The 14,475-nt window shown below is 34.2% G+C and overlaps 2 protein-coding genes across 2 annotated transcripts; one reads left to right on the forward strand and one right to left on the reverse strand.

Annotated features, from left to right (window-relative positions):
* LOC18601657 lies at positions 1,737-2,855 on the forward strand. The gene is made up of 3 exons (XM_007032690.2): positions 1,737-2,044; positions 2,143-2,251; positions 2,502-2,855. Exons 1-3 carry the CDS (start codon positions 1,872-1,874, stop codon positions 2,544-2,546), a joined length of 327 nt encoding a protein of 108 aa, XP_007032752.1. The 5' UTR covers positions 1,737-1,871; the 3' UTR covers positions 2,547-2,855.
* LOC18601658 (pentatricopeptide repeat-containing protein At2g21090) lies at positions 3,186-6,952 on the reverse strand. Its single transcript, XM_018120314.1, has 3 exons — positions 5,997-6,952; positions 4,096-4,223; positions 3,186-3,620 (listed from the first exon to the last, which is right to left on the reverse strand). Exons 1-3 carry the CDS (start codon positions 6,868-6,870, stop codon positions 3,345-3,347), a joined length of 1,278 nt encoding a protein of 425 aa, XP_017975803.1. The 5' UTR covers positions 6,871-6,952; the 3' UTR covers positions 3,186-3,344.

Consider the following 14,475-nt stretch of genomic DNA (forward strand, 5'->3'; position numbering starts at 1 on the left):
AATGAGACATAATCATTTTAATCTTATATAAATTTCCTACTTTCTCGAATTTGAATGAGAAAATTTCTAAAGTAAGAGTAAAATTGAACTACAAATTACTATGAATATATGACTCAAGAAAATTAAGTGAGAGATTCGTTATCTTTTAATAGTTGAATGATCAAGACAATAATATTTATAAATATTGTTAATCAAAACGTCATTATTTAAAATTGATTGAAGTTTCTTATTTCTCTTTTTGTCAAAACTTTGATAGTTATTATACTTTTCCGAGGAAAGTGCAATTAATTGGTAGATCAATTTCAGTTGCAAATTCTCAAGATTTTCAAAAATTTTGACTTGAAATGATAATGTTTTGGCTAATTGTTGATGTCTTAAGAAAGAAACCATTTAAGGATCATAGACTTGATTCCTATCAAACCTTTGCTATGTTGGAATATGTAATAAGGAAATACGACCAATCAAGTCAATTGGGAAATGAGACAGCAACTCTCCCAAAGAAACCTTGACTATCCATGTGTGGGGAGGGGGGATTCTTCCTAGTCATACACATAAACCCAGCCATAGCTTTGGTTGGTTCTCAAGAATTCAAATCTTGAGGAAGACCTTCCAGGGGAGTCAATAGTGTTTCTTTTCATCCTCCATGTATGAGAAATATTTAATTGATTTAATGCAAACTGGAATCTTTTTTCCGTTATATGGGATGGCAGTTGCGAGAAGACCATCTAGGAATAGGATGGGCATGTCCAGGGATTCAATCTTAGGATTTTGGAATAGAGAAGAAGATGCCATTCAACCACTTAGGCTAAAAGCTGGTGGTGGCCTAATTTAATTGGACCCGTGTGCTCGCTCAAAATGCTAAAATTATGAGTTGACATTAGACTTGACAGTTATCGATACAACATATTAACACAATACATAAAGATATAGGGTTAAATAGATTTGAGTTTAGCCTTAACGTGTTTCGTGTCTAATTGTGTCTGGCACGTTTAAGATACAAAAATTTTATATCTTAACATGTCGGATACGAGTAACACGCTTGAAGCACGTTTAATTAATCATGTTAATCGTGCTATCGTGTTTAATCGTGTTATCTTATTTAAACATGTATACATGACGCGTTTATCAACTTGTTAAAAATTAATAGTCAAATACTAATTTAGCCTTTCTTAAATAATTTTAAACAATTATTTTAATAAGATTTTTAAATCTTATATAGATAATAATGTAATTTTGTCATACCGAAATCCTAATTTTAAATTTTTTTTGTTATATTTAACGTTCTTGTTATTTTGTTTTGTTACAATTGTTTTTATAATTATTGATTTTAAATTTAAATAATAAAATAATATTTAATTGTAAATATTTTTATTTAATCGTGTTAAACGTATTAATCATTTTATTAATCGTGTCGTGTTATATATTGATACGTTTAACAAACGTGTCTAAACGTGTCGTGTCGTGTTACATAGTTATTAAATCTATATGTGTACGTGTTTCAGATTTAAGACACGAATAGTATTTGTGTCATCTTTGTGTTTAACTTTAATATATTTCGTGTTTAATCGTATCTGACATGTTTAAAACACGAAAACATGAATTACTAGTCTAGCAGACATGTATATTCCAACTTTATTTTTTAAATCCCAACGGCTAGTGTTGGCCCTAGAAATTTGACCGTTACAACCCCTCTTTCCTTTCATGGCAACCCCAGAAAAAGCTCTTACCATCTGATGCACTCGTATAAATTCACACCTTAATTCAGAGCTTTCAATTCAATACACCTCTTTCCTCAACCCTACTTTAATTTAAGGCTTGTTATCAAACCTTCTCAATAATCTCATAGTTTGGCAAATATTTTCATTTCAACAATGGAGCAAGTGACAGAAAAGTCTATCCAATCTGAAAATGTGGGATTGGAGAACAAAGCACCACCCCAGAATCAGCAAATTGATCAGAATTCTCAAGATTCCAGCAATGATTTGAAAAAAACATGTACCCCAGATAGGCTTAAAGTCCCCAAGGCATTCAAGTACCCTGAAAGGTAAGTAATTCCTCATTTTTAATTTGATCTTGCGTTTAAATAATCGTGTTTCATGAATGTTTATTTACATGTAAATTTGGATTTTTGGTTTATCTCAGGTATAGAAGTCCAACCGATTCTATGATGTCACCTGTTACGAAAGGTCTTCTTGCAAGAAACAGGAAAGGTGGTGCATCACTCTTGCCGCCTAGTATAAATCAAACCAAGGTAAGTATTGAAGATTGTAATCTGCTTCTGATCAACCCTTTTCTTCCTTTATGCACTAGACTGTTGCTGCTTGAGAATTTGATCCTAGGAACTCGCTATACCTTAATACTTAAGCAGCAATAATCATCAGCAAATCTAGGATTCCTTCTATGGACTTTATATATATGATATGTCATATTGAATTTATCAGTAGTTCTCTCTCTCTCTCTCTTTTTCTTCAAGTTATTTACTGTGTTTGTCGATGTTTCAGATTCATGAGTTGCGAGTTCAAGATGTCGGTCTATCTCAAAATTGAAGAGCTAATGATGGTGGATGAAAGCTAAAATCAGATAGATTCTTGCACCTGGTGAATTTGTCTGAAATGGTATACCTGTCAATATAAATTACAAGGAACAAATACTATGGGAGGGGTGTATCTTCTGAACCTGTTCCTATTTCCATTTGATCCTGTGAAATGGGTTCTTTGTCAAGTTTTTGTAATGTAATGCGAATTTCCTTCTATAATAAAATTATTTGCTTAGTAATTAATCATGATGTTCAAACGCTTCATAGGAAGAGGAGAGGGAATAAGAAACTGTCGAAATTTAAACATCGTCTTTGTTTTTAATTCATTGTTTTGGCAGAGAAGAAAGAAGACCAGAGCTATGGTCACTGGCGAAACATGCTATTGACGATAATGATTACTTATGACTAGTAATGCATGCCTACTGCCCAACCATTAACTGGTTGATTTATTGGAGTGGGTAGGGAGTCATTTTTAGACATTGAGACCTGTTAAATATGGAGGTTAGAGGATCAAGTAGGTCCATCTCAATTAAATGAGAGCAAGATTTTTTCTTATCTTTGGCCTGATAATTCTTTCTGCTGCAAAATAGCATTTCTTGGAAGCAATTTAGTAGTAAAATTGCATTATGTAGCAAATATATGAAAAAAGTTTAGGCAAATGCGTCAGCGTATGCTTCAAATGAATAAACTGATGGCTAGCTCTGATAGCACTCAGTATATACATACGTTTCTGTTATTAAGAAACTGATAGCTAGCTCTGTGTAGCCCTCAGTATTACATGATTGCTAAATGGTCATGACTGCTCTTCTCACTCTAGTCGAACTTCATACCATTGAATCGAGCCAACATCTCCATCTATTTCAAGTTCACAAACAGACCTTACTAAGTAAGAAACAGCATCATCGATGGTCACAAATCCTGCGAGGTCTGGTGGAAGGGTCTTCCCTGGCCAATTTTCAAGCCAGCCCTTTAACTTGGCTTTCAATTCTTCTACGGAGACAAACTTCTCCTCTTGTCCAGGTTCTAGTAGAACATAGGTTTCAGTCCTTGAATATGCAGCCCTTCTCCTCCTAGTTGCACAAATCTGATGAAAAACAAACCAAGTAAAGACACCCAAGGACCAAAAAAAAAAAAAGCAGCAAGAAGGCATGCATTCAAAATTTTGGGATGCTTCCTCTTCATCAACGTCCAACGAGACAAGCCCCCCAAAACCCCTCTTCCTGTTGGTTCTCTAAATTCATGGACTACCAAATAATGGAGAAAATGCCATGCTCCTGAAAGATTATTCTTATACTTGATTATCACCAGTTCAGAGCTCATTAAGAATCGGCACTATTTAAGTGTTGCAGAAAAGGATTTATTAGTAGTCAAGATCACATAAGGATGATATTTTGCAGATCATCTCAGATCTTGCAAGATGTTGTTATCTCCACAGTTTCACTTGCATGGCATGACACTAAAAATAGGCAAGTTTTACAACTGCTTAAACAAGTAGACACCACAGAAGAGTTGCACTGATAGCATTAGAATGAAAATGAGCATTTGGAAGAAATCTTTACCTTTACCGCACAGCGATGCTGACTCCCCATTTTAAGAAGTTTGTCATGAACAGGACTAAAATTCTCAGTTGCACATACTGAACTTGCTTGAACAACTGGTATAAGAGTGTATCTTGATAACAAATTACCTTCAAACAAATGGAAGGGATGATATCATTAGTGACATAATATAGCCGATCTCTCTAGTTTACAACAGACGTATATTCTTTGCCCTCTGATTATCAAATTGAACAGTAAGGTGGTTCTGTAAAAATTTAAACTTTATTTAGACAATTTCGAGTCAGATTTCTTCTCAATTCCATGATCAAATTCCAGGATTAATGCAAATAATTAATGAACATAAAAGATTCGTCATCCATAAATCAGTAAATCCCATATCAGTTCCACAGTCAGCAAACTTACCAGTTGCCACTGCCTATAATATTTTCTTCTCTTTGTTCTATGTAGAGTCCGACTACATGGGAAAAGTTGATGCTGTAATAATTGAACAGCAGTTGACTCAAATTGTAGCTAATCTGTTGTTAATCATGAGCTCAAAACCCATTTTAATGCTCATCAATCATGACACTGGAAATACCTGTGATAGGATCACACAACCGTGGTTTAATGCATACGATATCATAAATGCTTCAGGTAAATTTAGAATTATATGAAGGCATGGCCATCTGGACAGCTTAGGTATTCTTGAAGCCGCAAAACTCATACTTCAAATTGTGGGAATCTGATGCCATAAGCTGATGCTTTCATACTACATTCTCAGCTCTTAACCAAAGATACTGACAAATAGTTTGGCAGGAAATCCATAACACCAGGGATACACAGGCTTCCAATAGCAGAAGTTTAGAAAAATGACAAATAGATCATCAACATGATCCCAGCTGGAGCTTCATAATCAGAGCTACATATTAGCTCTATGAAGCATCCCTCAAACTAAAATTTGGGATTTCCATAAAAGTAAGCAAGTGTCAAGGATGCAATGGTTAGCTGGAAAGTGGTGAGCATCACCTCCAGTATCATTTATTGGTCATCTACACAAAAAGTTTAAGATACACCTTCCTCTTCAACTTCATCAGGAAACAAAGCACCATCACTGAGGGGTACATATCCAGCATCCTTCATATGATCTACTAGTTTGACAATCACTTCAGATATTTCTTCTATCTGAGAATGGCCCTTGTCTTTCGCCACAAACTCATGTTGTACATTCCTCACCTCAATCCAACTATAAGCAGCTTCTTTACTTAGACCTCTCTCCTCCAAGAGCCTTCTCACTGCTTTAGCATCATCCCATCTTCTAGCTGCAGCATAGACATTTGATAACATTACATACCTGGCAGCATTTCGTGGTTCCAGTTCAAATAGAGCCTCTGCTGCCCTCCTAGCAAGACCTAAGTTCCCATGGACGCGACAAGCACCCAAAAGAGCGCCCCACATGCCGACATGATTTGGTCCATTAGGAGTTCTCTCAATCATACTCATTGCCTCCTCAAGCCTGTTTTTCCTTCCAAGCAAATCAATCAAGATTGCATAATGATCAGACCTAGGGATTACACCAAAATCCTTTTCCATCAAGTCTAAAATCCTCAATCCTTTGGACACTAGACCTGTGTGATTACAAGCAGATAATGCCCCAAGAAATGTTACATGATTGGGTCTTGTGTTTGCTTTTATCATCATTCTGAACACATCAAGTGATTCCTCTCCATGCCCATTCTGAGCAAACCCAGTTATTAATGAGTTCCATGAAACAACATCCTTCTCACTTATCCTTGCAAACAGTAATTTAGCTGAATTCATGTCTCCACACTTGCAGTACATGTCAATTAAAGCATTAAAAACAAACTCATTTAATGAATCACATCTACTGCTAACTCTAACTATGTGTCCATGGATCTGTTTACCTATTTCAATTCGGGCTAAATCCGCACAAGCACTTAAAACACAAACATATGTATAAGCATTAGGCTGCACTCTTTCCTCCAACATCTGCCAAAAAAGATTCAATGCTTCATTTCCACGCCCATTTTGTGCAAACCCTGTGATTAAACCAGTCCAAGAAACTGTATTTTTAACTGGCATTTCATTGAATACACGACTAGCATCCTCCAACCTAGACACTTTAGCGTAAGCAACCACCATAGAAGTCCATGAAACAACATCCCTTTCACTCATTCGACAAAAAATCCTATATGCACTATTCACCTCCCCACACTTCCCGTAGGCATCAATCAAAGCATTGTAAACAATCAAATCCAACTCCAAACCAAAAACTATCATAAAACCATGAACTTGACACAACAATTTCAATGCACCTAAGCAAACACAAGCACCAACAACACTAACAACCGTATAGCGATCAATAACCAAATGATCACATTCATTTAGCATTTTCTTAAAGATATTTACTGATTCTTTGAAAAATCCATGTTGGGAAAAGCCAGAAATCAATGAATTGTAACTAACAAGATTTCTGTTCGGCATTTGATCAAACAAGTTACGAGCTCTATCAAAGTGGCCATGTTGTAAGTACCCAGAAAGAAGAATATTCCAAGAATGGCTGTTTTTCACATGAAGCTCATCAAAGGCCTTTTGGGCACTTTTTATTTCATTGAACTTTGAGTACATGGCTATAAGATGGTTGGTTATAAAGGGGTTAAAGGTTAAAGCTTTTTTGATAAAATGCGAGTGTAAAAGTAAGCCTAGTTTCAAGTTCTTGTTTTTTATGGATTTTGAGATGAGAAATGTGTAATAATCAAAACCCAAATCTTCTTTCATTCTTTTTTCCTTCTTGCTTTTGGGGTTTCTCTAGCTGCTGAAATGCATGATAATATTGAAAAGTATATTTATAGCTTAAATTTTTAAAAAGGTCAAGGCCAAAGCTTACGGTTAAAGAGCCGATGAAGCCCATTGTTGAACAGCCTTTTCTCCATTGAAAAATTATTGCCTGCAAAACTTAGCATTTTTGCTTCTTGTGTTTGTATAAAAGTGTGAAATGGTGAGGAAAATAGTACGTGCTTTGTTTAACACAGGTTTTGGAGATAACGTGATAAAATTATAAGGGAATTACACTTTGGGGCCGCCTGAACCAAAATAATAATGGGTTAGTGCCATGGCTAAAAATATTTATAAGGAAGGAAATGTCAAATTGCAAAAGGTGAAATACACAATCCTCTTAACTTTTGATTATAATTATGCGATTCATCAATTTTCAAAATAAGCACTCTATCTAAAAAAAATCTTTTGCTAAACATATAAGTTTAACTGTTAGTCAACTATTAATATTTATATATATTTGATGATGTAATAATATTAAAAAGATAATTTTATCCTTCATTAATTTTAAAAATTATCAAATTATAATTTTTTTTAAAAAAAATACCTCCCACTGGCCGGTTATCCTGCAATCGAATTTGACAAAAAAGTGCTAGATTCAGTCAGAGAGCACAGATCTGGGAGCACCAGACTACGATTTGGTGTTACCTAGATTTACTTTTTTTTTTTAAGTGATCGATTGAAGCAAAGAATCATCGTCAGCCAGTCAAAAAAAAAGAAAACAGTGAAAATATAAGAAAGGTATTTTAGACATTTCATACCTAATATTAATGTTGTTTACACTTTTAGAGTGGAATTTTTGTTTTGAAAATTAATAGACTTACTTGTAATTATGATCAAAAGTTAAGAAAGTTTGTGTATTTTACTTGATTATCAAATTGGTAAAAGAGGATTTGCTTTTACTATCATGACCCTGATGACTAATGGATTTAAAAACAAAGCTACCTCAAAGCATTTCTTGCGATTTTCCCTCTCTTTCCAACTGGTATGTTGTCATCAATTTTTTTTTTTGATTATACATATTCTCTAGCACTTTGATAAAAGAAAATATAGGAGTTTGGATGGATAGATTCAGGAGGCTTTTGTTTTACACCCATTAGTCATTAGGGTCACAATAGTAGGGGTGAGCGGCAAGTCGGTTACAACCGACCAATCGGTCAGTGTCAACAATGATTGGCTATCATGATTCGATTGATCGAAGTCGATTATGTCATCGATTCTAGGTGATGGTTAATTCAAGGGATCGGGTTGGTGATTGAAGTAGGAACTTTCTTATCGAATTCAATCAAAAAATTGATTTTCATTTTTTTATTGGTCAAACTATTTAGGAAGTTCTTATATTATAATGTTTTCTTTAATTTAGCCCTTTTGTTAAAAAAATTATCAGTTTAGTCTCTATATTTTGACATTTTATACTTTTAAGTCTTTATGAGTAACTTCGCTCAAATTACTCGTTAACTATGTTGACATGTCAGACGATGCTAACTTGGCATTGACATGTCTCACAAAAAATTTCGTCATGTCAATGTTATTGTGTCACGTCAAAAGGACCAAATAACAATAAATAATATAGTACATGAATTAAATTGAACAAAACTCTATAGTATAGGGACTTCCTTGATGCTTTTACCATTTTTTTATTTCACTTACATATGGGAATGTTGGTCTGCTATGTCGGTTGAAATGGTGTATGAAGTGTATGAAAATCTTGAAACACTATAGTTGAATGCAATTTTTTCTTATAATATGAAACAGTGTCGTTGAATGCAATTTCTACTTGCAATATGGAAGTCTACTATCTTTTGTTTTGTTAATTTATTATGTAATCCAAGAAAAAATATATTATGAAATGACATCATTGTATTAACGTCTCATTTGTACTAGGAAATAAAATGTAACAATTTTATTCATGTTCAAATACAAACCAATTACATTGCACTATTGCATTCTCAAAAATTAACTCAAAAAATGTAAAATCTAGTTTAATTTCTTAATTACTAATTGGATTGTGTTGATTTAATGTTGTTGCCTTAGTTTGGCAATTATAACACTGAATTTGTTGCTATTGCCAAAAGAAACTACACAACAGAAGCAAAGAAGTAAATCGAAGTCATTAGTTATTAATTTGCTAGATGGTGCATTAGTTTCAACTCAACAAAGCACTAGAAAGGTCTAATGATTTGCTGTGTGGTTGATTTTATTGTCCTGCTATTATTTTGACTATTGTTATTTTGTTGGAGCTGGTGAAAGGTCTTGGGACAAAGACAAATAAATGCATCTTGCAATTCTTTTTGTAAATAAAGTTTATGTTTTTGTAATGAAGAAATTAAACTAGATGGTATATTTTTTAAGTTAATTATCAAGAATGCAACAATGCAGTGTAATTGGTTTGTGCTTGAACAAAAACCAAATTATTACATTTTTTATTTTCCAATACAAATGGGACGTTAATACAATTATGTCATTTCATGATATAGTTTTTCTTGGATTTGCATAAATAGATCAACAAAACAAAAGATAGCTAGGTTTCATATTACAAGCAGAAATTGCATTCAACTACAATGTTTCAAGATTTCCATACACTTCATACACTATTTCAGCCTATAAGGAAGGTCAATATTTCCATATGTAATGTAAAACAAAAAATGGTAAAAGTACTCAAGAAGTCATTGTACTAAGAGTTATGTTCAATTTAATCCTTACATTCTACTATTTGGTGTAATTTGGCTCTTATAATGTGGTGAAAATTTTTTTCCCAAATTGTTTTTGTTTGACACATCAATGCTGTTAGCGTATTTTCAAAATTAAAGGATATTTCACATGATGAAAGAGCTATCATTAGCTCAAAAGTTATGTTGCGAAAAGTGACATAATGTGTCTATTAGATATAGACATGTTTTCATGTGAATGGTTATGTCTCTTGGAAGTTCATATCCAAAAGTTAAGAGACATGATTTAAAAGACACCATTGCTCAAAAGTTAAAGTGAATAGTTATTGTTTCAAGATATAACTCAAAGGTTATAACTTGTGGGATGAATAGTTATCTATTCAAAAGATGACTATTGAAACAATAACTATATCTAAAATTTGTGTTGGCAAAAATCATAAAGATACTTTCTAGACAAAGAGGTGTCTTTATGAAGAGGTTGTGTCCTTAAAGAAGAGACACTTGGGAGCCTATATAAAGGGCTTGGTGCCAACCATTTTAGACATACAAAAGACACCAAAAGGATAACAAAAGTGTAGAGAGCAAGAGCAAGAAAGTGTTATGTTTTATTATAAACATTAACACTAGAGTTCCCACTATCTTCAAGATATTTTGAATTCCTTATCATCTACTTGCTATAGAAAGTTGGTTATAAGGCCAAGCAACTTTGCAAACACTCGAGTGTATCTAGCGATCTTCTTCGTAAGTGGTTAGACGTTGGCTTCATTGTATCCTTGAGACTATTCGCGTTATTTCCCTTTGCATACCGAGTGATGAGGGAGAAATAAGTCTTAAAGATAGACGTCTATTTGAAAGGCTCACCTTGAAGCCAATTTTGCCTATTCTTGAATACCGTATCAAAAACCCCCATAAACACCAATAGTTTTAAGACTTATTTTCGTGGTATTCAAAATGGCTTCCCTTAAGGAGATGGCTACCAACTTTGTCAAGTTAGATCGCTTTGATGGAGGAGACTTCATTCGATGGCAGAAAAAGATGCGCTTCCTCCTCACGATACTCAAGGTTGCATATGTTCTAGAAACACCACGACCGAGTGAGGAAGATGGTGAAGAATCCATGGAAAGAACTCATTCGAGGCAGAAATGGGATAATGATGACTACATATGCATGGGACACATTCTCAATGGAATGTCGGATGCATTGTTCGATATGTACCAGAACGAGACTAGTGCAAAGCAACTTTGGGACAAGTTGGAAGCACGATACATGGCGAAAGATGCAAGCAGTATGAAATTCCTTGTTAGTTGTTTCAATAACTTTAAAATGATTGATAATCATTTTGTTATGGAGCAATTGCATGAGCTTGAATGCATTCTCAATAGCTTTAAGCGATATGGTCTTAAAATGGATGAAGCTATTGTGGTTTCTTCAATAATTGATAAGCTTCCCCCTTCATGGAGAGACACAAAGAAATTCCTTAAACATAAAAAGGAGGATATGTCTCTCGAGGACGTTGGTAATCATCTTCGAATAGAAAAAGATTATCGGAAACAAGAAGAAGTCAAGCAAGATGAAAAAGGAAAGGATTCTAATGAGAAGAATCTTGAGACTTTAAAGGTCCATGTGATGGAACACAAACCATCCAACAAGCCGGTTAAAAAAAAACATTCCCCGGGTATGAAAGACAAAAGTCTTAAGTTCAAAAGGAACAGAAAAGGGCATGTTTTTATTGTAACAAACTTGGTCACTTTAAGGCGGAATGTAGACTTTTGAAAAGCAAGACACAAGGTGTGAACAATCACAAGTTTGTGGCTGTGGTTTCTGAGGTCAATCTTCTCCAAGATTGTGGAGCATGGTGGATTGACACTGGTGCAACTAATCGTGTATGCAACGACAAAAGTTTCTTCAAGACTTTGGAAGAAGTTGATGATGGAAACGTGATATACATGGGAAATTCCTCCACTACACAAGTGAAAGGAAAAGGCACCGTGGAACTTGTGTTTACTTCTAGAAAGACACTTGTACTAAACAATGTCTTCTATATACTGAAAGTAAGAAAGAACCTTGTGTCAGGTGGCTTGTTGAATAAGTATGGCTTTAAATTAATATTTGAAGCAGATAAGTTCATCTTTATAAAAGGTGGACAATATATGGGAAGCAGATATTATTGTGAAAACATGTTTAAGCTTAATGTCAATAAAAGTATTGCTAGTTCTGCTTATATTGATACATCGTTTCATGTTCATGATAGTGAAGCAATCCTAACTAATCTATGGCATAATAGATTAGGTCATGTTCACTATAGAAGAATGCATGATATGGCTAAATTAGAATTAATACCCAACATTGATGAAAGTAATGATATGTGCAAGACATGCATGGTCACTAAAATCACGAGAAGTTCATTTGCTAAGGTAGAAAGAAGCACTAAATTGCTTGAATTAATACATTCTGATGTTTGTGACATGCATAGAACTCCTTCTATCAGTGAAAAGAAATACTTCATAACATTTATTGATGACTTTTCTAGATATTGCTATGTTTACTTATTGCATGCTAAAAGTGAAGCAATAGAGAAAATTAGAATTTATAAAAGAGAAGTTGAATTGTTTTGTGAATTGTTTGTTAAATGTTTACGAAGTGATAGAGGAGGTGAATATTATAATCCCAAGTATTTTGAGTCCACCGAAATTATACACGAGACTACAGCTCTATACACACCGGAACAAAATGGTGTAGCGGACGTAAGAATCGAGTTCTTATGGAAATGGTCAATGCTTTGCTTTCTAATTCGGGTTTGGGAAAAGGATTTTGGGGCGAAGCCTTGTTAACGGCTTGCCATATATTAAATAGAATCCCAAACAAAAGAAGTAAAATTACTCCTTATGAACTACGAAAAGGATGAAAACCAAACTTTAAATATTTAAGAGTTTGGGGATGTCGAGCTATAGTAAGGGTTCCAGAGCCAAAAAAAAGGAAATTATGTGAAAAAAGAATTGAATGTATATTCATAGGATATGCTGAACATAGTAAAGCATATTGTTTCATGGTGATAGAGCCTACTGATTCATATTCCATAAATACGGTCATGGAATCAAAGGATGCTATCTTTGATGAAATAAGGTATAGCTCAATTCCAAGACCCAAGGAACAAATAACAAAAAGTGATAGTTTCTTAGAAAATGACGAGAAAACTATCGAGCTTCAGAGGAGTAAAAAAATTAGAAAAGCAAAGACATATGGAGCCGATTTCCTCATGTACTTAGTAGAAGGTACAAGAGAGGAAACATGTGAACACCTACCTTACTACTTTAATGTAGAAGGTGAAGGTGATCCTCAAACTTATGAGGAGGCAATAAAGTCTCGAGATGCTTCATTTTGGAGAGAAGCAATATAAGATGAGATGGACTTAATAATGGGAAACAAAACATGGAAATTAGTAGACCTTCCACCAGGTTCCAAGCCAATAGGTTGGATTTTCAAAAAGAAAATGAAAGTTGATGGAACCGTGGAAAAGTTTAAAGCAAGGTTAGTGGCAAAAGGCTTTAAACAAAAGGAAAGTGTTGATTATTTTGATACATATGCACCGGTAGCAAGAATAGCTACAATTAGAGTGCTTATAGCACTTGTATCTATATATAAGATGGTATTTCACCAAATGGATGTTAAGACAACATTCCTAAGTGGTGAATTAGATGAAGACGTGTATATGGAATAACTCGAAGGGTTTGTTTTTCCTGGTCAAGAAAGGAAAGTGTGTAAGCTTGTAAAATCCTTGTATGGATTAAAACAAGCGCCCAAACAATAGCATCAAAAGTTTGATGAGGTAGTGCTAGCTAATAGCTATAAGATCAATCAATTTGACAAGTGTGTCTATAGTAAGTTCCATAACGGTAGAGGTGTCATCATTTGCTTATATGTGGATGACATATTAATATTCGATACCGATTTGGAACAAGTGGAAGACATAAAAAGGTTCTTGTCAAAGAATATTATTTCATGGTGATAGAGCCTAATGATTCATATTCCATAACTACGGTCATAGAATCAAAGGATGCTATCTTTGATGAAACAAGGTTTAGCTTAATTCCAAGACCCAAGAAACAAATAACAAAAAGTGATAGTTTCTTAGAAAATGACGAGAAAACTATCGAGCTTCAAAGGAGTAAAAAATTAGAAAAGCAAAGACATATGAAGCCGATTTCCTCATGTACTTAGTAGAAGGTACAAGAGAGGAAACATGTGAACACCTACCTTACTACTTTAATGTAAAAGGTGAAGGTGATCCTCAAATTTATGAGGAGGCAATAAAGTCTCGGGATGCTTTATTTTGGAGAGAAGCAATACAAGATGAGATGGACTCAATAATGGGAAACAAAACATGGAAATTAGTAGACCTTCCACCAAGTTCCAAGCCAATAGGCTAGATTTTCAAAAAGAAAATGAAAGTTGATGGAACCGTGGAAAAGTTTAAAGCAAGGCTAGTGGCAAAAGACTTTAAACAAAAGGAAAGTGTTGATTATTTTGATACATACGCACCGGTAGTAAGAATAACTACAATTAGAGTGCTTTAGCACTTGCATCTATATATAAGATGGTAATTCACCAAATGGATGTTAAGACAATATTTATAAGTGGTGAATTAGATGAAGACGTGTATATGGAATAATTCGAAGGGTTTGTTTTTCCTGGTCAAGAAAGGAAAGTGTGTAAGCTTGTAAAATCCTTGTATGGATTAAAACAAGCGCCCAAACAATAGCATCAAAAGTTTGATGAGGTAGTACTAGCTAATAGCTACAAGATCAATCAATTTGACAAGTGTGTCTATAGTAAGTTCCATAACGGTAGAGGTGTCATCATTTGCTTATATGTGGATGAC

The sequence above is a fragment of the Theobroma cacao genome, chromosome 4 (genome assembly GCF_000208745.1).
Source record: "Theobroma cacao cultivar B97-61/B2 chromosome 4, Criollo_cocoa_genome_V2, whole genome shotgun sequence".
Lineage (NCBI taxonomy): Eukaryota > Viridiplantae > Streptophyta > Magnoliopsida > Malvales > Malvaceae > Theobroma > Theobroma cacao.